The sequence below is a fragment of the Salminus brasiliensis genome, chromosome 1 (assembly GCF_030463535.1).
Source record: "Salminus brasiliensis chromosome 1, fSalBra1.hap2, whole genome shotgun sequence".
Lineage (NCBI taxonomy): Eukaryota > Metazoa > Chordata > Actinopteri > Characiformes > Bryconidae > Salminus > Salminus brasiliensis.
The window spans coordinates 62989202-63010378 of record NC_132878.1 but is presented as its reverse complement, the minus strand read 5'-3'; the positions used below and the strand labels follow the sequence as shown (position 1 = coordinate 63010378).

The 21177-nt window shown below is 39.3% G+C and overlaps 1 protein-coding gene across 1 annotated transcript; it reads right to left on the bottom strand.

The window, feature by feature from the left end:
* Positions 1-137: 137 nt before the first annotated feature.
* Positions 138-21120, bottom strand: capn3b (calpain 3b). Its single transcript, XM_072685749.1, has 22 exons — positions 21075-21120; positions 19475-19813; positions 14625-14694; positions 11762-11880; positions 11540-11673; positions 11205-11373; positions 10147-10230; positions 9581-9744; positions 9259-9419; positions 8583-8755; positions 7802-7813; positions 7208-7416; positions 3939-3975; positions 2984-3010; positions 2603-2677; positions 2455-2512; positions 2304-2368; positions 1767-1835; positions 1575-1653; positions 1383-1499; positions 351-409; positions 138-261 (listed from the first exon to the last, which is right to left on the bottom strand). Exons 2-22 carry the CDS (start codon positions 19802-19804, stop codon positions 235-237), a joined length of 2238 nt encoding a protein of 745 aa, XP_072541850.1. The 5' UTR covers positions 19805-19813; positions 21075-21120; the 3' UTR covers positions 138-234.
* Positions 21121-21177: the final 57 nt, after the last annotated feature.

Here is a 21177-nt window from a genome sequence, read left to right as displayed (position 1 = left end):
TGTCTGTCGTGTTTGTGTTGCTCAAAACTGGGAATTTTTCACTCTAGGGTTTTTTTTTCCTCCAGCTCTGAAATATTCTGACTGCAGAGTGTCTGCGGTTTCCACTGGCAGAAAAGTTCTATTTTGTCATGTGTTATTTGTTCCAGTCGTTGTCCTAGCGTTGAAAGCTGCCCACAGTCCACAGACAGATGCTCTGCCATAGTGATGAAGCTGTTTGAATCGCTGTGGTCATCTCTATGCATACAAGGTCAGCTGAAGCCACTGCAGGTAATGAGAGAACAAGACATTAATGCATCATGTCCATCAATCATTTTGCAATTACGTTTAATTTTAGATGTAAAGGCTTTTACCTCAAGGGCATTGAGCTTAATAATTCCATCTCCATCTATGTCAAAGGCTTTGAATGCTCCTGTAAGAGAATATATTTTACTTCTGGGGTTTTCTAGGAAGAAAGCTACTCAAACTAGGAAGTCACTCAGAACTCTCAGATCAAGGTATTTCTCAAAGAAGACTTTTGATTACAGTCAAGATTTGGTTATCATAAAACAAATTAACTAAGCATTCAGATAGTTCTTTGAGTTGTAACGGTTTATTTCCATTCCTAAAGAACCCTTGAAGAACCCTTATATAAGAGTGAACTGTGATGGATTTAGGAGTGAAAACACTGTCAGGAAGGGTCTCTGAACTAGTTCAGTGTTTTCTCTTGATGATAGGTGGGTTGTGAGCAGGGGAGGTGAAACCTACCATTTTTATTAATATTTTCTGCTACTGGTGTATGGTGACCATTAAAAATCAGACGTTTTGGAAGAAATGTTGTTTATTTGTTTATACAAGATCAAATTGCTTTGGGGATTTCCTGTTTTGGGCTGTTAGAGCACTCTCAACCTCAACATATCTAAGTATCACTGGAGAATGTTCAGAAACTGAACAATGATAAATAAGGTAGAGGGCAGCTGTTAAACAGTGCAGCTACATATGCTACAGCTGCAGTCTGTAACTGCACACTTACATAGTGGACTTAAAAGGTAGATAAATCTCTAGTGGTCAGAGAGTGGAAGAACAAGGTAGGTGTGTCCAATTGAATGGGCAGTAAGTATGAATAAGTGCATATTGCAGCAAGGTCACTTAACAGATGCTGCTTGATCAAAGTATATGCATAGATCTGTTGCATTTGATGACAATTCATCACTGAAATTAAGGCTTTTGGTTCCCTTTAAAGCTACATTATAGCAATAATGCAGACATTTCCGGTCTATTTGGCTTTCCGGAGGCCCTTTTTGTGAAGCGTCAGTAGTGTGTAGAGCCCTTGTGTGCAGTTTATCTTCAAAGTTACAGTTTCATGATTTCCGTATGTGAATGTACAAACATTGCCCCATACTTACTAAACATGCCCTCGAGTCGCACCAGGCAGCAGATGTAGCTGTCGAAATCCAAGTACAGGTGCTCACTTGCATAACGCATAGCAATGATGTCATGAAGCTGGGGGTTGAGCTGAAAGCCTGAGAGAGACCAAACCTTGAGCACAGTTGGTACACATGCCACAAATGGTGAAACTAGCTATATAAGTGTTGTACCTGCATCAGCAACGGCGTTCCTCATCTCAAAGCTACTGATGCTGCTGGATTTGTCTCGGTCATAACGACTAAAGATTCCCTGCAGGAAAAAACACCAGGCTTATAGAAACATTCATTGTGTTATGTATAAGTTAGCATTAATAAGTATGCCTCTGAACGTAGTGCTTGAAGCAGTAGGTAAAAAGGGTGTACCTTCCACTGTTTGATCTTGTTCCATAAGTGCTTGAACTCTTCCAGATTTAGTCTGCCTGTTCCATCAGTCTTTCATAGTTTACAAGGTCAAGGAGTAATAGCTCACAGCATTTGGTCAGTGTCTTTCTTTTAACAGTAAAAATGAAGTTCAGTTGCCCTCAGGTTTGATCTTTATTGTAGCTCCACCTTGCCGAAGTACTGTTGGGACAGCTTATGGCTGCAGAGCTGCAATTGGCTGGATATTGTTGGGTGGTTGATCCTCTCTCAAGCCCAGCAATACACTGGCTGAAGAACCCATACCAGTGCTATATCACATTAATGCCACTGCTTGGAATTATCCACCAACTAAATAATATCAGTCTACAGAGGTTCTGAGGTCAGAAACTGACCAGTGTTGAATGACCTTTAGAGGGGTTGATAACTGTACACCTATAAAGTGGACCTCAATAATAGGTAGAGCTCAGAAAGCAGCCATTGACTGTTTCCATTAAAGTGGATGGTCCTGTATATAAAAGCTAGGAGAAGGGTAAAGGATACATCCATGAGTGCTATCATGCTTCTGCAGCTGTCCAGACTGAAACCTTCAGTTTTCAGCCCCTTATCTAAGCAAATGAGAAGACACTTTAATCCAGTGAGTAGGCCTAGCAAAGTAAATTGAAACTAATCAAGTGCAACACAAACTCATTACATTTTGTCAGCAGCTTGTTGAAGACGCTCCTTAGCTCTTTGGCATTGATCTGCATATCCTAAGAGAGAAGACCACATTGAGCGTATTAGTATTAGCGAAGGGGTTTGATCCCCAGTTTAAATGACATACTAGATATCTTTGACCTCACATCGCCAGCAATCTGCTGAAACATGGCTCTGAACTGCTTTTCCTCCTCATTCTCCTCCTCCTCAGGTTTGGGCAGCTGAAAGATAAAGCAACCACCTATGACACATCACTGACTGTGTGGTTGTTGTGTGAATCCTTAATCCAGTATTACAGTTTGCAACTGGACAGAGTTTGTATAACATCATCATGCCATCTAAAGTGAAATATGAAGTACACAAAATAATTCATTTAAGTAATAAAACATAATTCATAATTCTGGTGGCAGAACTTTTTCACTGTATCTAATTCAGAAGCATATGGATGGATCACATGATCTTAAAGGGATGGATGAAGGATTACCACAAATATGAAAATGGTAATTTTGAAAAAAAAAATGCATTACCTTAATCTTCTTTTTATCATTATCCAACTGTTGATGAAAAGAGAGACAGAATAAAAACATATTTTTGTGTTACAGGATACTGAAGTTAAATCTGAAATGGGACTAAATACACTGCTCAAAAAAATAAAGGGATCACTTAAACAACACAATATAATTCCAAGTAAATCAAACTTCTGTGAAATCAAACTGTCCACTTAGGGAGCAACACTGATTGACAATCAATTTCATATGCTGTTGTGCAAATGGAATAGACAACAGGTGGAAATTATTGGCAATTAGCAAGACACACTCAATAAAGGAGTGGTTCTGCAGGTGGGGACCACAGACCCCTTCTCAGTACCTATGCTTTCTGGCTGATGTTTTGATCACTTTTGATGTTGGTGGTGCTTTCACAGTCACACATCATGTCTTGCTCTACCAACAACGCCACATTGCACCACAGACTGTCCAGGAGTTGGCGGATGCTTTAGTCCAGGTCTGGGAGGAGATCCCTCAGGAGACCATCCGCCACCTCATCAGGAGCATGCCCAGGCGTTGTATTCACGTGGAGGCCACACACAATACTGAGCCTCATTTTGACTTGTTTTAAGGACATTACATCAAAGTTGGATCAGCCTGTAGTGTGTTTTTCCACTTTAATTTTGTGTGTGACTCCAAATCCAGGCCTCTATTGGTTAATACATTTGATTTCCATATTCCATAACAATATAACTGTGCTGCTGTAATATAAAGTGAAATCTGTGAACTTGCACTATAAGAATCTTTCCCTTCTCCGAGAAGCTGCAATGCATAATTTTTAGTGCAGTACCATTTGTTGGTTGCTGCTAAAAGCCAATTGAAATGACATAGCTCATCTAACTGCTACTTAAGAACTTCTTTATTGCCTGCACTAATTTAGTTGAAAGACACTGATGTATTTTGTACTGTGGACAGATGAACACATTAATTAACTCACCACAAAAGGGTCAGCCTCGATCACTGCACCCATCAGCCTGAGAGAACATAAACAAGTTATACATTCTCACATCATTTCATGTCTTTCACGCTAGTATAGGACTTCTTAGACTCAAGCTCAACCAAAGGTACAGAATCTTGTTATATTTACTCAGAAGTACTTAGGTAACATTGTAATGCAAAATTATATTTTGCATTTTAAAAAGAGCAGAATAAAGTTCACTTACTTTGGGATTATATGTCCTTAAAGTAAGTAAGTTTATTGGCCTGATACTTCTTTACTTTAGCTGTTATTTTTCTTCTCTTCAGTAGAATGTACTTTCACAGTAAGAATACCATATATAGTACATTCATTACCAGTTACTAGCTCTTTTCACACATGCTGGAGCCAATCAGATTGTCTGCATTAAAAGCAAACAACACCACACTCTAAAAGGTGCTACAAAACGTTCTTTGAGCGATTCCATAGAATAACCCATTTTAATTCCACAAAGAACCATTTTAGTAATAAAGATATAATCATTAAATCAATAAAGAACCTTTGGTGTGTTTATTGTGTTTGGGGTCTTTTAAAGGTTCTTCACACTCACATCTCTAAGACAAACATGGTTTTTCATGGAATAAAAATTGGTTCTTCTATGACATCAGCCAAAGAACCACACAATGGAAAATCCTGGGGAAATAGAATGATTATTTGGACATGGTTATTTTTAATTAATATAATCTGATCAAACATGTTTCCTGTAACTCTGTTATTAGATTAACTACAGCACTATTGGCTCTCCGCTTCTAAAATGTTGAGATTCTGTGCTGAGCTGCTAGTGAACAATGAAAGGTAAAAGTAAATGGGGAGAAAACCAAAGTATGAAATATTAACACTGGATGCTGGACTGGTGTACAGACTAAATATTATACTAACAATGCACATATTCATACATTTAACTAACCCACCCTGCAGTACAAAAACAATGCTGCTCCTTTTTTCTTATATGAATTTGAACTTACATGAAGTGCAAGTTCATGGTTTTTCACTTTTGACTTATTTTTAAATCCTGTCAGCCCTGTTTTAGCAGCTCAATAGCTTTTTTTAACTGGGTAACAGACAGTTAAGTAGCAGAAATGCTCTAAGCTGGTGAGGCTTTGCTCTCATATGAAAACAGAAAACAGAGTTCCCCTCTGGTATGACCTGGATTAATAATCAGAACTATTAAGTGTTCCAAAGTAACCCAAAATTCTCAGGTCGAAACTATTTGCAAGGCTGGGCAAGTGAGTTGGCAACCAGTCAACACTGGAGCATAAGGACAACCCAAATGCCACAGGCCGTTTCGCATCCTGAAGAGAACTCCCTGCTGTGGAAACAATTTATACAGTGGGGAAAAAAAGTATTTAGTCAGTCACCAATTGTGCAAGTTCTCCCACTTAAAAAAATGAGAGAGGCCTGTAATTGACATCATAGGTAGACCTCAACTATGAGAGACAAAATGAGAAAAAAAAATCAGAAATCACATTGTCTGGTTTTTAAAGAATTTATTAGCAAATAATGGTGGAAAATAAGTATTTGGTCAATAACAAAAGTTCATCTCAATACTTTGTTATATATCCTTTGTTGGCAATGACCGAGGTCAAACGTTTTCTGTAAGTCTTCACAAGGTTGGCACACACCGTTGCTGGTATGTTGGCCCATTCCTCCATGCAGATCTCCTCTAGAGCAGTGATGTTTTGGGGCTGTCGGCGGGCAACACGGACTTTCAACTCCCTCCAAAGGTTTTCTATGGGGTTGAGATCTGGAGACTGGCTAGGCCACTCCAGGACCTTGAAATGCTTCTTACGAAGCCACTCCTTTGTTGCCCTGGCAGTGTGCTTGGGATCATTGTCATGCTAAAAGACCCAGCCACGTTTCATCTTCAATGCCCTTGCTGATGGAAGGAGGTTTGCACTTAAAATCTCACAATACATGGCCCCATTCATTCTTTCATGTACACGGACCAGTCGTCCTATTCCCTTTGCAGAGAAACAACCCCAAAGCATGATGTTGCCACCCCCATGCTTCACAGTTGGTATGGTGTTCTTTGGATGCAACTCAGCATTCGCTCTCCTCCAAACAGTTCTACTTTGGTTTCATCTGACCATAAGACATTCTCCCAATACTCTTCCGGAACATCCAAATGCTTCAGACGCGCCCGGATATGTACGGGCTTAAGCAGGGGAACACGTCTGGCACTGCAAGATCTGAGTCCCTGGCGGCGTAGTGTGTTACTGACTGTAGCCTTTGTAACGTTGGTCCCAGCTTTCTGCAGGTCATTCACTAGGTCCCCCCGTGTGGTTCTGGGATTTTTTGCTCACCGCTCTTGTGGTCATTTTGACCCCACGGGCTGAGATCTTGCATGGAGCCCCTGATCGAGGGAGATTAGCAGTGGTCTTGTAGGTCTCTCATTTTCGGATTATTGCTCCCACAGTAGATTTCTTCACACCAAGCTTGCCTATTGCAGATTCAGTCTTCCCAGCCTGGTGTAGGTCTACAATTTTGTTTCTGGTGTCCTTCGACAACTCTTTGGTCTTCACCATAGTGGAGTTTGGAGTGTGACTGTTTGAGGTTGTGGGCAGGTGTCTTTTATACTGTTGACGAGTTCAAACAGGTGCCATTAATACAGGTAATGAGTGAAGGACAGAGAAGCCTCTTAAAGAAGAAGTTACAGCTCTGTGACAGCCAGAAATCTTGCTTGTTTGTAGGTGACCAAATACTTATTTTCCACCATTATTTGCAAATAAATTCTTTAAAAATCAGACAATGTGATTTTCTGATTTTTTTTTCTCATTTTGTCTCTCATAGTTGAGGTCTACCTAAGATGTCAATTACAGGCCTCTCTCATTTTTTAAGTGGGAGAACTTGCACAATTGGTGACTGACTAAATACTTTTTTTCCCCATTGTACCTCTCCACAAAGATGGCCATGCCAAAATAAACCAACCCATACCACTGCAGCTTTCAGTATGCCGGTTCTCAATGGTCACTCAAATGAAGTGCACAGACTCACAACTGGACTCCCTCGCCCCTCGTCTAAGATTACACCCCGTCATCAGAAGTTCACATGTTTGAATTCCAGCAATGCCATGCACATTTTGTTAAATGATTTGCCAATACAGACAAAAACGACCATCAGTAACAACCAGTATTATCAACCAAACGATAAAAGCGGTCTGGCTCCAATTTAAACAATAAAATTAAGGACAGATCCGATCCAGGATTATATACAGTAACAGTTACACTCACTCTGAGGTGCTCGACTTCTCCGAGAAAACCCTGAGGATGAAGTCAGACTCGTTGTTTGGATCAAATGTGGATGGGACGATGACGTATTCCCCTGGATTAAGACAGAAGCGTTCGGTCACTTCTCGCAGGTTAATGTAGGATCTGCAGCGCGCTTTGGAGGCTGTGTACAGGAAGAAGTCTTTAGGCAGGTGCTGCTTGTTACCGTGCATCTAGGATGGAGATGCAGAGGACGTATCAGAAGAAGGAAATACAGCTGAACACAACAGAAATAATAGTAAATAAAGACATTTTGATTAATATATATATTCATATGTGTACATATAATATGTAACAAATATACTTTTTGAAATTGTCTTCTAATTGAATCAATTTGAATTTGTGATTAGAAATCTGTGGTTGACAGCGTTGGTGCTAATCTGTCAACACACTCCAGAAATCCTTCCAGATAGAACTGAAATGTCACAGCAGTATTAATTAAAAGCAGGACAAGATAGAAAAATATGGGTAGATAAGTGAAACAGACAGTTAGCGAAGTGCCCATTCTTCTTTACTGCTCTGACATGGTGTGAAAAAGAGCAGCTCTCTCAACTGTACCTCCTTTGGAACCTAAGTGATTAAACAGAGGATAGAATATCAGTGATGGTGGACCATTACAAAAACATCTACATAGAAATCAAATCTACCACCATAAAGGTTGATATTTTTGTAAACCAATTTAGATATCGCAGGTTTTTAGGGTAACTGGTGGTTCTTTCTCAGTGGCACCAGACACTAATGAGATAGGCCATACTCTGTGGCAGTGGTGGCTCAGCGGTTAAAGCACCGGGATATTGATAACAGGGTTGTGGGTTCGATTCCCGGGCTCGGCAAGCTGCCACTGTTGAGCCCTTGGGCCCTTTACCCCGGGCACTGGAGTTGGCTGCCCACCGCTCTGGGTGTGTGTACTCACTGCCCCTAACACATGTGTGTGTGTGTGAGTGTGTGTTCACTACCAGATGGGTTAAATGCGGAGGACACATTTCGCTGTACAGTGTACACTGTACAGTGACAAATACGTGCACCTTTACTTCCAATTGATCAATAAATCAATACAGAACAAGTCATATCTAGTTATGCAAAGGCAAACATTGTTTTCTGCACTGACATGGGCCATGTCAATTTTAGTTACATTCAGAAATGTGTTTATATACATTTGTTTTACGCCAGAAAATTAGTAAAATGTCTAAATTGTCCATAACATATTAATAAGTAATTAATTAAATAATAAATTAATAAATTAAATAATTGTACAAACTACTCTGATACTATGAAACTAATAGGTAAATATGAGCCTACATTCAGACCCTTAAAAGTGAAAGGATTAACCCTGTCCCACCTCATAGATGGCAAAGCCGATGGTATGCAGAGTGGCACCTGTGCAGCGCTCCCTCCTCCTGCCCTTCTGCATGAGGGCCACCACCACTGTACAGCCCTTCTCCCCTTGATCAGGCTCATCATCATCCTCCTCAGTCAGACGCAGGCGATACTGAGGGTTTGTCCAGAATGTGTCTGTGCCACAGTGGACAGACAGAATAAGAGTAACCAGATGTTACGGCTAATACTCATAGGTGTCAGGACTAGTCTGAACATCTCTTTAAACACTTCAGAATATGATGTGAAATATTATGTGTTAAATATGTTTGTGAATAAAAAAACCTTATAATAATATTAATATTTAATGTGATGTTGCCTTTTAAAAATACATTTAAATAGTGTTTTTAAATAATACTTTCACATTCAGAAAAGTCAGAAAAAATAACAAAGGATGTGCTAATAACTATTTTCCAACAAATGTTTAAATATGTCAAACTGCCAAATGGATTCTGACATCACAACAAAAGACAGTAGGCGATATTCCCAAGATGGCACTTGTGTCAGATGTTTTTTTTTCAGTTTGGGAGTATAATATCTCACATTATTCACATTAGAAGTTTTTTTTTTTTTTAAAAAGCTAAGTGCCCCCAGACTTTGACAGACTGCTTGTGCATTATTATACAGTAGCAGTGGCCCACCTGGGTAGTTTCTGCAGCCTCCAGCAGAACAGCCCCTCACCCAGCGGCCCTCATTCACTGACACATCCCACTTTAGCAGCTCATCGTCTTGCAGGGCATCTGGGGTCAGGTTACAGATCTCCAGTTTAGTGAAGGTCTGCTGGAACTCCTCAAAGCCCATCCTGATGAGAAAAAGAAGAGTACACAAAGCATACTGAGAGAGGCACTGGTGTTACAACTAGTTCACCATTTGCATTAATTATATTTGTGTGATTGGGATACATCATGTGCAATGTTATATATTATCTGTTGTCTAAAGTGTAACTCGTTAATAGGGACTAACCAGAACTCTCCTGCTTCTACAGGCTTTAGTCTCTGCTTTTCCTGGTCAGAAGCAGCAAGACTTGACCAGTCACAGGACCTGCAGGAGGTTGGAGGAGCAACCCCCCAGGGGTCCCTCAGACGCACCAGACGAATACGTGTGTCACTGCCATCCTCCTGTTTACCCTGCCAACACAAGAAGGCAACAAGAGCCCATCCAGTCAAAATGAGCCTATCCAGTCAAAAGCATTCATTAGAACATCAGTACAGGTTATGGTTGCCAATCCTAGTTGAGTCTTGCTATCCTACATATTTTTCTGTTTGCAAACACACACCTGCTCCAACTAATCAACCAATTCATATGTCCTCTGTAAGTGAATATAAATTGTGCTGGACAAGGGGTCTACAGGACCAGGGCTTAGGAATCACTGTAATGAGCATCCATTGCTCTGCACATTTTGTGAGTTTCAGATAATCAACAAGCCCTTTGTAATCTGGCAAAAAGATGTAACATATGTGGCCTCCAGGGATGGAGCTAGTGTGTAAACCTTAGAAAGGCATGTGTAGGTTCTTGCTCTGATTTCTCACCTGCTCTACTGCAGTGACTGAGTAGGCATGTCCTCTCACAAGGCCTGTATCAGTTTTGGTTTCGCTTGCAGTTGGAACCAAAGACTGAGAAGACATCAGAAAGAAAAACAATGCAGAAAATTAAGGAATAAAAATCAAACAGCTGTCAACAAAGAAACAGTTTGGCAGACACAAACATACAATAAGAGTACAACTTAGTAGCTAAATGCATTCATTAAAAGGGGCGTCCACAAACATTTGGACATTAAGTTTCGCTATCAAGAAACTCATACACACCAATTTCCATTATGCAAACTTCCTAAATCACCACACACTTGCCTAGTTGTTAAAGGGATATTTGTCCAATTTCTACAGAATTCAGCTGCTGAGATGTGAACTAATGGACCAAGTTTCTGTGGTATTACAGTGGTAATAAAAGGAACCAGGTTTCACAATGTCTAGAATTTAAAATATACAATGCAAAGTCATTTTATTTACTATCTAAGACTGCCTACATATCTTCTGACTTTTATTACATAATGCTGATGATGGTAAACTGGTGGTAAATCAATTTTCTTCAGGGACTATTATGTCCTGCATGTACCTATCCACCATGAATCAATTAAAAAAAGCATGAGGTCAAATTTTTGGTGAAAGTAATTATATTAAAATGTAAATACATTTTTATAGACATTAAACTCTTCAGACATCCTATTGCCAGATTCCTTTGCCACCCCTGTGAACAAACCATTCTGAATGACTTAGTCTCATCTTCAATATTTATTTATGTAGAAATAAAAAGTCATTTCAAACAAGCTTGCTTAAGTGGTTTAGGACACTTGCTTATGTAGCTTCTGAGAATGGTAAACAGATTTAAGAAAAGTACAGAATTCATTCTTTAACATTTCTTCAATGCTCCAACTACTTTTGTTGAACTACAAATGGTATATTTGTTTATTTTTATAGACTCTTGTGCTTATTTAATGATTGTAACATTATTCCGGAGCAAATCAACACACTCAGTAGTCTAGTTTGTCAAACACAACATTTGAAACAGAAAGAGATTTTAACACACTCACATCTATGGAGCAGCCCATAAGAGAACCCCTGTTCAAAGCTTTCCTCATGATGTTGTAAATCTCTTTGGGTGCATCTGCGATCTCAAAGAACTCTGTTACCCCTCCAGTGAAGTCTTCCATGGCCTCCAAGGTGTTGCCTCCCTTTAGGGCCTCATAAGAGCCATGCAGCCTGGAACCAGGATTTTTTTTTACATGGAATTTTTCAAAAACAGTTTCTTCTGGTTTTCTTGTGCATACTTGGTCCAGATGACATCTAAATGTCCAATTGTGCTGCACGACAACTTAATCTGGTGTTTTAAAATCTGGGGTTCCAAAAAATACATTTTGAAACTCACTTGGCATAGGCTTTCTCCAGAAGAGCACTCCAGAACTCATTCTTATTCCCAGACCTGGTAAACACCAAGCGGTTGTTGGATGTGGGCAGTCGATCATCCACAACTACGTCCACCCATTCACCATAGCGCCAAAACTGTAAGAAAAATTTGCCAAAATCATTCACCCACCTAATCTAACGTACATCACTGTGGGGAACAGAACATCATACTGTAAAATCGTACCTGGAAGTGGAAAATTCCGGCATAGTTCTCAGTGAAGCTCTGGTCTGCAGGAACAACTCGGTACAGAAGAGTTTCATTTAGAGTTAGGCAAGCAATGGCAGCCAGGAGCCAGCAATCCCCTGCAGAACAAAATATTAAAATGAATCTAATTATAGTTTTTATTAATGCACTACTGTGTATAAACTATATTGTATGAATGTTACACATTAAAATCAATTGATAAAAACTCTCCATAACTTTAAATTTGTATTAAAATTAAGTAGATTAAATAGATTTGTTAAAAAAAAAGATTTTGTGGTATAATACCATATAAGAACATCCATTGGTTCCCTAAAGAATTTTTCACTGAATGGTTCTTTACAGAAAAACTGTTAAGGATAGTTTGAAGGGTCTGAAGAACCTCCACAACATATATAGATAGTTCAAGAACTATTGAGGAATTCTTGTGTAGATACATGGATACAACAACAACAATTAAACAAACCAACTGCACAAATGTTTACATGCTATTAAGGTTGTACATTATGTGTTTTATACTCTTAATGTGTAAAACTCTTAATAATGTAAAAGTTCTATGAAGAACACTTGGTGTAGAACATTTAAATTACACAAGGGTTCATTTAAAAGATTCATGGTTCATGGTTTATGTTTGTGGCACACTCTTTTATTGAGTGAAAGTATTAAGTGCAAAGTGGAGCTGTGAGGTGGCGTTAAAGGTGTCCAGCTACCATATTTCATCATCATTTATGGCATTTGACTGACCCTCTTACCCAGAGCATGTCACATTTGAATCATGTTACACAGATAGGTTAATACAGAGGTCTTGCCTGAGAACTCATAGGTGTAGTGTGGTGTGTTTCTGGCATGGTGAGCCCAGCTGGAGCATCAAACCGTAGTCTGCCACAGGGAGGGCAGTGCTGTTACCCACTACACTACACATCTGCATCAAAGACATAGCTGACATTTACAGTGGACCTGCATACAGGAAAGTTTGTCAAGCAAAAGTGGCACATCTTGTGATCCTGGAGAAAACAGTGCCATGATGGATGCAGGCTAGACACTTTTCTCCTTTTAAAACACAAGTGTACACACATACACATGACCCAGATTCATTCTGCTGGAGTCTCAACACTAGACACCACTCCCATGAAGCACTGTACAGGTGCTGAAGCAGACATGATTTAAACACTTTGCATGGCCCAGTGCTCTTGGCATCTGAAACAGGACACCTCGGGCACGGCTTAAGCCACTGATGTCTTCCTGATTAAGATGATTTTAACAGGACACCTGTGACTTGTAACTGGGCTATTTTTTGCCTGATGTTTTATATGGTGCTAGGACAGGGTCCAGTGGGTTCCTGCTCATGAGTGAACCGGCTGCTGTGGGGGTGCGGTTACAGGGTGCTTCTCGTGTGCACATTTGGCTCCTCATGTGTTCTTCTACAAATGTTTCTCGCCCCTTTCTCACACATTCAGTTCTTGGTTGGCCTGCTCAGTCTTGAGATGCTGTTGGATCCTGTGGCTTCTAGGTCATGTAACTTAGCCTAGGCCTGTCCAATAGCACCTGGCTTTGTGTCACGAAAGGGTCAGGATTTAACACCTGGCCTTAGAAAGAGCTGCAGCTGTCAATGCTTCTCATGTTCTTGAAAAAAAAAAAGCAATATGGCTTCTGCTATCCCAGTTAAAAGCAATAACTCATTTTCACCTTTAGTCCTGTCAAAACCAAAACCCATGGCCCAGATATATAAATATATTCTTTCATTTGGACGTTCAGTTGCACACATCTGGACTGTCCTTCCACAGCCATTTGGGCAGTAGTTTTTAGTTTTCCTGTTTACTTAATTGTAGAGGTAAAGACTTGCTTGCTATCTGAAGTTTGCTTCATTTTGCACAGAAGCTATGACGCTATTGTAGCTAAAAAGTGAAGTAAAAGTGAAAGTATACCCAATCAACTAGCATCAATTACCCCAGAAATCACACACTTACCTTAAACTGCTTAGGTTTAAGTTAAGGACTTGCTAATATTTTTTGACACTGTATGACACACTGTTCTCCATAAAAATAGAAAAAAAGAATTGCTAAAAGTATAACTTGACCAGTCATTTTCTTTGCTTAATATAATTCATCTCAGGGTGATGAGTCAAACACAACTGTGTTAGGCCATCTGTGAGAGAATGCTCATATCAAAGTGTGTGAGAGAGTTGTTTCTCAGGAGCTGAATTTCAGAAGCAGGTAAAAATGTATTTTTCGCATAGATTTCATAACTGACCTAACCGTGTCTAGGACAAGTAAATAAGGTTATGAGCAGATCTTATTTAGATTGTCTCAGCGCTGAGCTACCTTGTGCTTTTAAAAAAATAACTGTTTAGCTGTGGTCTTTGAATGTCTCATTGTCCATTATATTAAAACACATTTGAATAACAATCCACATTTGTTCACAAAGCATTTAGACTGGTTATTATTGTTGGAAATCCGTAAATGAAAGGGAAAGAGAGACAAAACGGGAAAGTCATTAAACTAAATATAGACAGTATTGTATGGGTCACATTTATTTTAAAATGTTGAAATTGTTTTTTGTGCAGACTAATTAAATTGTGTATTAAAATGATTAATTAGTCAATAAATAAGTAAGTAAGTCAAAATAATTAATAATTACATACATTTAAGATTCAAAATCAAAAGTTCATATTTCAAAGTATTATTTGCTCAAAATGTCTCACATTTCTTTTGTAAAAAAAATTATTTAGGTAAAATATCAGTCTGTTTAAAAAAAAAAACAAGTAAAGTATACTGTTTACTGTGTAATAGCTATTTCAAGCTTCCAGTTTTTTTTAGAGAAAATGTTCCTTTAATCAGAATCTTACCCAGGTCTCCCTGGCAAATATCTGTCCTGTTAGCTCCTCCAACAATGAACTGGGGATTCTTACAAATTTCCTGTTAGGAAAACAGAAGCATATATCAGTACCAGGATATTTTATATGCCTGTTGAGCTGTAAATAATGTGTTCCACTCTACACTGACTCTGAAAGCCAAGCGACTTAAAGTGATCCAACAGTTTATTAGAGGCTTTTTGTAAAGAGGTGCAACGATCATATTAAACAAATAATATTTAGAGCTAACCTTTAGCAACTGAGTGAATTATGATGCTTAGCTTTTGTAATTAGCACAAATTAAAACGGTACTATTATGGGAGAAGGAAAATAATTATTAATTTTAATTAATGATTAATGATAATTATTCTGAATATTTTAATTAAATTATAATAAGTAAATTCTATTGGTTCATTCGCTTTTAAAGATTGCAGATAATGTGCTTAAATAAGTGTTTAAGTTAAAATAATAAATATTCTATAATCTAAATATTGACAGCAATAAAAATGCTGTGATGATATAAAATATATATGTATGGTGAGGTGAACGTGCAGTATTACAGCTTCAACTGAAAGGCATTTGTAGCAGTGAGTTATCCATATAAAGGCTAACAAAATATATAGATCTAGACATTAAAACATCTAAATATAGACAATGAATAAAAGAACATTCTTTATAGATGTGGTATTTGCTACTGGGTCATACAGAAACCCCCACCTCCTCAGGGTACCATTTTTAAGTGGAGAAATGTATGGAGTGTGACATCAATATTCTTCATCTTCGTCTTTTTATTTCTTGTTTGTTTGGGCCACAATGTTTTCATTATTTATTTATTTTTCAAAGGTGAGGTTTACTCATCTGTGCATAAGACTTTTTTGCTAGTTTTTAGTAAACTGTAAGCCCTATAAGTGGTTTGAATCTAGTAGTGAACACTAGAGCCTTTGTTACGAAACAGTTTACACAGTTTCAGTCAACTCTGTGCTGTGCACAATGCTAATGCATTAAAAAACCTTTTTTTAATGTTTCACAATCAAGGGTATTAAAAAGGTTTATCCTGAGTATCTGTGGGAAGGCTTTCTATTAGATTTTGGAGCATTGCTGTGAGGATTGCAAGAGTGTTAGTGAGGTCAGGATGTTGGATGATCACCACCCCGCCTCATGCCCAACTCCCCAAAAGAATTTGATGGAGCATCCAACATTCCAGAGAGTATAGTTCCAATGCTCCACCGCTTTATACCCCTCTTGCCCATGGCTTGTATTAGACATGGTGCCAGTAGGTTTATGTTTTTTAAATTTATTTCTAATTTTACCCTATATTCTACCCAATTTGGAAGGCCAGTTACTCAATCCCCATTCATGTGAACTCCCTCTATCATTAGCACCGCCCCCAACACTAGGAGGGTTCATATCTGTGTCAGCAATGGGTGAAACATAAAGTAGATAAATGCATTTAATAGAAGGGGTGTTTACAACATTCAGACATATAGTGTACTTACTGAATAGGAAGCCTTAGGACCAACAGGTGTATGATAAAAATATATAGGGTTTGATTGGCTGTTAGCCACATTAGCCTCATAGCTCCAGTGTACATTTATGTTTGCCAGATTTTGCCTTAATTGAGGTGAATCTTGAGTATGTTGCTGCAGCAGAAAAAGAAAACCCCCATGCTTAGGCTCCCTGGGCTTTAAACCTTGTCTTGAGCCTTCAGGTTAAGACAGTTGTAATTGTAAAGCTGAGGACCAGCAGAACGCTCCAGCAGCTGCTGTGGGTCACAGGACAGTATAGTGAGTCTGATATCACTGTTTTATGAGCCATGAGTGAAACGATCAGCAATGCAAATAGACTCACTATACAAAGGGGCTTTCTTCGAGGCACAGTCTAAAAGTGGTTTATTGAGTTGGCAAAGGGTAGAGGTGGTGAAATTAAATGTTTGCAGGATGACAACTGGCAGTAGCAAGGCCATCCACGGGACTTTGCCATACAATTTATATAACATCTGTCAATCAAGATGCTGGAAGGCCTCGGTTACATAATTGTTTTCAATGTTTACACATAGTCATAATAATAATGTTGTTACTTTATTGTTAGTTTGTGAAAAAATTAAATATGCGCTGTGTTTAGTGACTTTGAGCCATATAATAAGACTGACTACACTGTAGTGAAATGTAAAACAGGCCAACTTAAAATGATAAAGTAACTGATTACAGAGCGCTTCTGAGTGAAGTTAACTAAGTTTAGTCCTAACTGATATTTTAATTATGTCAAGAATACACATTAGGTTAAGCCAAATGTGAGTGTGAAACATCAGGGAGTGTGCTGCAGCTAAAAGATGTTGATCTGTGTCCTTCTCTTTAATTTGTCTACTTTTATTGACATTTGGTTACAATCAACCCCCACCCCCCATCACATGGCATCCCCAGATTGGGAGGACAGTGGAGGACTGAGCTGGGATTCGAACTTATGATCTTTTCAGACTTGGTGAGCAGGCAGCCAGATTGCTGTGCCGCTCCAGAGCTGTGAAATTACACGTCATCAAAACACAATTCTAAGTCAATTTACCCTTCAGTTCTTGATTGGACACAGATATGTACATGATATGTACATGGCTTCACAGCATCCTTGCTCTACAGTGGTGCAACTGTCTAACTGCCTGCTTGTCAAGTGATAGGAGATCAGGACTCCCATTAACACCACAGTCCTCTTTGATCCCTCATGTGATGGGGGGGAGTCCTAACTTGCAGATATGAACAGTAAACTAATTGAGGTGGGTGGGGGGATGGACCTAATGTTGGCTTCACTGAAATTGTATCTTTGACAAAACTGAAACCAGTTAATAAGTATAATTTGTGTTTTCAGCCACCTTTAAAGGACACCTTTTACTAAGCATTTCTGGACAAGCAAATCGATACAGGACTATCAATAAAAGTGAAAGAAGCATGTAGCCTGAGGGGTAGAGTAATATTACAGGATTTACACAACTAGTACATAGTACAGTAGTCAGCGTGTGGAGCCCAGAATGGTAAGGACAGAGACACTATTCTCTCTATTCTTTTCTATTATACATCAGTAAAGTATCAACATGACTTAAAGCTGTTATTTTAAGGTGAAAAAAAAATCTAGTGGTATATTGTCACTGTCATATTGAAATAAATGTATTATAACTGTTAAATCCCTTTTTATTAATCCAAAATTGTTTGAAATAAAACCTTACTATTGAACTTTTCTTTATCCCCCATACCACATATCCAGTACCACAGCAATGATAAGCAAACACTAAAGAGTGATGCACTAAATGTGTGATTCAAATGTACACCATTTACACACACACTAATACATCAACATCAGTGCAAGTGCGTTTATTCTAGCTAAAATGAGAGGACTGTCAAACTGTGAGGATGTGAGTTTGGAGCCATAAAACAAACGCAGTGATAGAAGCTGATTATCAGGTTTGTAGTGTGTAGGAGCTGACCCTGTGTGAGGTTTGTACTGCACAGCAGTGGCCGCATTACTGAGTCTGATGTGTAGAGTCAGCTGCCTGAGACCCAAGAGCCTGCTAAGCCTTAGTTATGCTCCAACAAACACCGCCAGGATCATTCTCACGTTCTCTAATGGCATGCAACGTAGCAGAGGCCACTTATTTCAGGCCACAGCATGGCTGCTCACTCAGAGAGGAAGTGGTCACAAGCATCTGTCTTGTGAAGACAGCAGTCACTAATTGGTGGAGAGTGAGACCTCACTGATCACTAGCATTTCATGGCAGCACATGCACGTATATAGTGCCTTTTTATTTTTAAAATCATGACTGTACTTTCAATTTTTATTATGGAGCTGCAAAGACATTTTAACATTGCAGCATTAGGTTAACAGCAGGTACTGAATAACTCAGTACACTCTTTTTTGGAGGTTAAACGTTTTTTAAACGGGGTATGCTAGCTGTAGATCCTCATGTAGGACAGTATAGTGTTTGGGCCAATGAGAAAATTAAATACAATTTCAAGCTTAGTTGTTTCTTTTTTATATACTGGACATGCTTGTATCTGTTGTGTATTGTCTAGCTAACTAGTTTACAATGGAAAAGCTTGGCTACTGTGCTAACAAACACTGGACTGTTAGCTACCAAATTCATTTCAGTAAATATAAATGAATATCTATATTTTAACAATATGTTCTTGGCTTCAACCACGAAATAGTGTGTAAAGAAGGGTTTTTAAAGGTGTTGATCGACCCAGTTACATCATTTAAAGCTTAAACTGTGCTATCTTCCAGCACATGGAGGTCCAGTCAGAAAGCGGAGTGATGCCCCGATCACTGCGCTGAGGTACAAGTAGTGCCGGTCATGTTAATGGATGCCTGCCCGTTCAGCTCTTTACTGAAAGAGTTTACTTGTGTGCTTATAGACTACAGTACTACAGTAGCTAAGTCTAGTGTAAGTAAGCAAGTGTCTGGTGAACACATATGAAGCCCTGGGCGCATTTAAGCAGGTTGAAAGACGTTTCTGCACATGTTTGTATGGAGATAAGCCCAGTCTTTTTCAGCCATGTTGAGCCATGCACCTCCTGCTGTAAACTAGAAGCACACTTGTTCATATGATTTTTTTCCCCCAGAATATTTAAACCCTAAGTCTGCTTATAATGTATAATTTAAATAATAAAAATAATTTAGGGACTCAAAAGATGGTTACAGTAGAGGTCTATAGGCACCTGTTGTGGTACCGATGTTCTGTACTGCTCTTTTACTAAATGCAGGTAAACATGTCTAAAGGACTCTCCGGGTCAGTCCACTGTGTCCTACATGTGTGGTGATCAGAGACCGGCTTATTCCTTTAGCAGAGTGAGTCCACTCACCGACGGCCGCTTCCACACCAGCTTGAGGGGGAACTTCTGGTTGAAGTACAGTGAGGAATCATCAGCGGGGAAGAGCGGGTCTTTAAACAGGACTTTCTTGCGCACGTATTTGTCCCTGAGCTCCAGAAAGTCCTTCAGCCTCTTGGCGTCTTTGACGGCTTCATTGCGGCTCAGAATGGCCGAGTAAATGTTCCCGGGGCCGGTAAACAGACTGGCTGTGCTGTCAGCTCCAGGAGCGGCCTCTGTGGTTTGGGCTTTCCTTACTGCCACCTTCTCTTCATCTTTATCGGTTTGTTCCGGGGTGCTCTTTTTGCCTTTGTCCCGGTTCATGTCTGCAGTCTGTGCGGGACAACAACAGAGAAGAGGTGGAGGGTCTGTGGCTAAATGAACAGACAGAGTCGAGCACAGAGGACAGACTTCTCTGACTGTTTCTAACTGATCTGCTCCAACTTTGCTCAAGCTGTGAGCGCTTTTATATTTTTGGAGTCACACCCCCTGCCATCATCATCACACACACTCTCACATACACACACATGGCCATCCTTGTAGGCTGTTCTATAATTAGACCTTTTAGTAGCACGAGATGGTCTCTCTTACTTTCCCTCCTTTCTCTCTCCTGTGTCTCGCTTTCTCTCCCACACATGCTTTCACTCCTCTGTAAACTGCTAAGCATTTGATCTGTGATAAACATTTTTTTTTGATGAGTAGAAATCTGAATTCTACTAATTTTACAGAAGAATCTGAACATTTATTCACTTTTCCCTACATTTTTGTTGAGGGCTGAACAACGTCCAGAACACCATTACACACTTCAAGTAGTGAATTGGCTCTTTTCTGTACTTGTGAAACTGCTGTTGTGTAAAGGTGATTATATACAAGCACTGATACAAAAGCACCTACACCACCTTTTCCTGATATATATATGATAAGATAAGATAAGATAGTCCTTTATTAGTCCCACAGTGGGGAAATTCTCAGTGTCACGGCAGAAAGGGATAGCAAGACACTCAGTTACAAAAAATAATAGATAAATAATTTACACTATATACACAATATAAATAAGAATTAAAAAAGCAATAACAATATTATTTACAGGTAATTGCAAATGACTTAATTGCACATGTGTGTGGGTGTGTGTGTGTGTGTGGGGGGGTGTATTGCACATAGTATTGTTACATTGAGGGACCTCTGTTCCCTGAACATGTGTGTGTGTAGTTAAGTGTGTGTGTATGTGGTCCGCTGGGAGCAGCGCTGGTTGTGCAATCTGACGGCAGCAGGAAGGAAGGACCTGTGATACCGCTCCTTCACACACTTGGGATGATATATATATATATATATAACCTCTAACAGATCTCCTCTCTTTCACTTATATTCTTCCTCAAACCTAAACTCCTCCTTCATTGGTTCTTTCCTGTTTCCTCTTCAGTACTTTCTATCCTACCCAGAAGCATTAATTAGGCACAAGGCCAGGCCCCAATGATCAGACAGAGCTCCAGTCCATTCCAGGGTACCACACACACCCATTCACTCACACAGAGGCAATGTAGCATAGCCAATTCACCTACCATGTTAGTATAGTACTGTGCAGTAAAATACATACCTCCAAAAATCTGTAGACCGGTTGTCACCCAATGTTTTTGTGTTTCTGAACTCATAGGCATATTCATAGGCATGGATACTTTTTTTTTCAGCTGTAACAGCCT